At 38.0% G+C, this 2,958-nt stretch overlaps 2 protein-coding genes across 2 annotated transcripts in view; one reads left to right on the top strand and one right to left on the bottom strand.

Moving 5' to 3' along the window:
• Window positions 1–455: 455 nt before the first annotated feature.
• On the top strand, window positions 456–2,952 carry LOC112456410 (nucleosome assembly protein 1-like 4). Its single transcript, XM_025018911.1, has 6 exons — window positions 456–899; window positions 1,363–1,652; window positions 1,786–1,945; window positions 2,025–2,162; window positions 2,248–2,395; window positions 2,545–2,952. Exons 1-6 carry the CDS (start codon window positions 753–755, stop codon window positions 2,808–2,810), a joined length of 1,149 nt encoding a protein of 382 aa, XP_024874679.1. The 5' UTR covers window positions 456–752; the 3' UTR covers window positions 2,811–2,952.
• Window positions 2,891–2,958, bottom strand: part of LOC112456411 — a 1,625-nt gene continuing 1,557 nt past the window's right edge. Inside the window, exon 5 of the mRNA XM_025018912.1 lies at window positions 2,891–2,916. Coding sequence (XP_024874680.1) covers window positions 2,891–2,916 — 26 coding nt within the window. The remainder of the gene's footprint in view (window positions 2,917–2,958) is intronic.

Raw genomic sequence — 2,958 nt, 5'->3', positions numbered from 1 at the left:
GCGTTACTATTGCACCGAAGCTCCGTAATTTCTCACGCAATCTCGTCTCTCCGGTGCATACAATTCTAACACGCTCTGCAAGCATCACGTTGCACCCTCCGTGTCTGAGAGATTTCACCGATCTTAAAGTTTATCACCCCCGAAACCAGGGGGGGGTCTGTTTTCTATTGCTGCAGGACTAGCGCCTAGGTCAGTTCAGCAATAGAAAACAGACCCCTGGTATCTACCTTGTAGTTGAGTTGTTAAAACAGTCTCTTTCACCGAGAGTTCTGTCCCTTAATTAAATGACATGAGATGACTTGTTCCTACTGAGAATGTAAAACAATATTTTTTTCTTTCATTAAATTCCCCTTTATGATTGTCAATAATTTATATTACTTAGAGATATATTTTTTTCTGCTTTCATTATGTATGTATTTAATAATCAAACTACTTATATACGCTTCTTTATCTATTCATTCTTGAATTACGTTGCGAAAATTAAGTATTAGAGACCTGGTCCTAAAATTAGTCTCGCTTGTCTTTTCTTTTTATTCATATATATATATATACACCTAAGCAATGTACATTTTGCATAAATGTAGCACCGCTTCAGTGATCGAGCTAAGCGAAAATTAAAATTCGAGCCGATTGAAGAGGGACGATTACCGAGCTTTCAAGCTGAACGCCAAGAGACTCTTTAGATTAATACAGATATATAGCCTCGGCTAAAGGTAGAGAATTGATAGCGACGCATTTGAATTGTAGTAAATATGACAACCGATCCGGAACGCGCCGCCAATACGAGCGGTACAGAATCCGTCGAAGACGAAGACGATAACCATCGCAAAATTTTAAATAGCAATGATGTGTTAGCTGCTCTACGAGGTGGTGGTATTACTGCACCAGGATTTGCAGAGGTATTGCAATATTATTTCCCGTCTTCATTCGGCGAACTTTACCTACATACACATATCTTCGAATTTATATAAATTGATCTTATTAAATGCGCGCGCGCGTTATTTTACAGTGATATTGCAAGTTTTTTTTTCTAAATCGCATGCTTTTCTTAACGCTTGTTTGCTTTCACATCCCATTTAACCGACCATTTTTGACCGAATGATACATCATGTTTGTTACGCATCTCGAGTTGTGTGAATGTCATCCATAGTTTACTGATTTAAGTCAAATTTCATATAAATGTTTTTCTTATCGCCGATTCATGTAAACCAATAACTTGCAATTTGTAACTCTCAATCGATAACTAATTATTAAAGTAAAAAAAAGAAAACGAAACTTCAAAGAAGCTGGATAAAATATAAATTATTATAAATTGTCGTGTTTGATTGTGAAGTTTCACAAGTGTATAAATTGCGTTTTCAGCAAATGCAGTCTCTTCCTGCTCCCGTCAAACGCAGGGTCAAGGCACTGAAACAACTGCAGCTTGTCACTACTAATATCGAGGCTAAATTTTACGAGGAGGTCCATGCCTTGGAATGTGAATACTACAAAATGTGCGCCCCCCTTTACCAGAAGCGGAATGACATAATATCGGGCACTTATGAGCCAACCGATGAACAATGCGCTTGGGAAAGCGATGATGAAGAAGAAACGCTAACTAATTATATGAAAGAGAAGGCAAAGATCGAGGATACTGTAGAGATAAAGGATGAGTATGTTTTTTTTCCAATAATAATAATTATTATTATGTACCTGCTTGTATAAGAAATTAAGAAAAATTAGATTTAATTTAGACGTGCAATTAATTGCAGCAAATTAATTTGAATTTGTGTAATATGATTTTAGAGCGACGGAGAACGAGGATGATATTAAAGGCATCCCAGATTTTTGGCTAACAATATTTAAAAATGTAAGCTCGCTATCCGAAATGGTTCAGGAACATGACGAGCCGATCTTGAAGCATCTACATGATATTAAAGTAAAATTTCTGCCATCGAATCCAATGGTGAGCTACAGAACGAAGTGATACAATTAATAATTAGAGAAGAAGCTTGATTCAAGTTAATATTCTTTTTCTTTTTCAGGGATTTATTCTCGAGTTCTATTTCACGCCCAACGAATATTTCTCTAATTCAGTGCTCACTAAAGAATACATCATGAAATGTACTCCAGAAAAGAACGATCCGTTCAGTTTTGAAGGGCCAGAGATATACAAATGCAAAGTAAAGCTTTTACTTGATCTAATTAAGTTTTTATTAATTAAGTATATAAGTAATTGTGATACTAAAAAGATAATTTTTTTCGTAGGGCTGCGTGATCGATTGGAAGAAGGGCAAGAACGTTACGATAAAAACTATTAAGAAGAATCAGAAGCATAAATCACGAGGATCAATGCGTACCGTGACGAAAACGGTTCAAAATGATTCCTTCTTTAATTTCTTCAGTCCACCAATTGGTAATTAATATTTCACGTATTTTTTAATTCTCCGTGTATAATATAGTAAAATTACAGCCGTTTCGTTCTGACTTGTGCCCTGATTGGCCATCGCCCTAAACGCTGTTTTCTTGTACGTGTGGAATCTGTTAGTCTCATTCTCGTTACAGGCTACGTGAACATTCTTCTTGGTGTCCCTCGACCCGGGATGATCACCAGGGATATGATTGTACGTGGAGTCCAGTTTGCGCTCGCCGCTTCGTTGAATCTCTGCCAGCAACTCTCGTCTCAACGACGTGGGAGCTTTCAAGGTGGGACGCACAGTTGGCTGCGGTTGGTCCAGATGCTTCGTACGGAATTTCGGTGCTGCGTCCAACATGTTTGGATTCATCGGCATGGATTGATTATAGATAGGCACCTTGAAAGATATATCTAAAGCGTTCTCCTTCGCGAGTGTCTCGCGCGTGAGAAAGACCACGGATTCGATTTCATCCGACGGAACATTACACGTTACATTCAGATCTGCTTTATTTGCGCGCATGCTAGGTATGTACGTGTCGTTAATCGACACGGGCGAATTTGGT

Source organism: Temnothorax curvispinosus, unplaced genomic scaffold (assembly GCF_003070985.1).
Source record: "Temnothorax curvispinosus isolate PA1 unplaced genomic scaffold, ASM307098v1 QBEX01006787.1, whole genome shotgun sequence".
In the NCBI taxonomy this organism is placed as follows: Eukaryota; Metazoa; Arthropoda; class Insecta; order Hymenoptera; family Formicidae; genus Temnothorax; species Temnothorax curvispinosus.
Note: the sequence above shows the minus strand (reverse complement) of the source record. Positions and strands in the feature narration are given on the sequence as shown.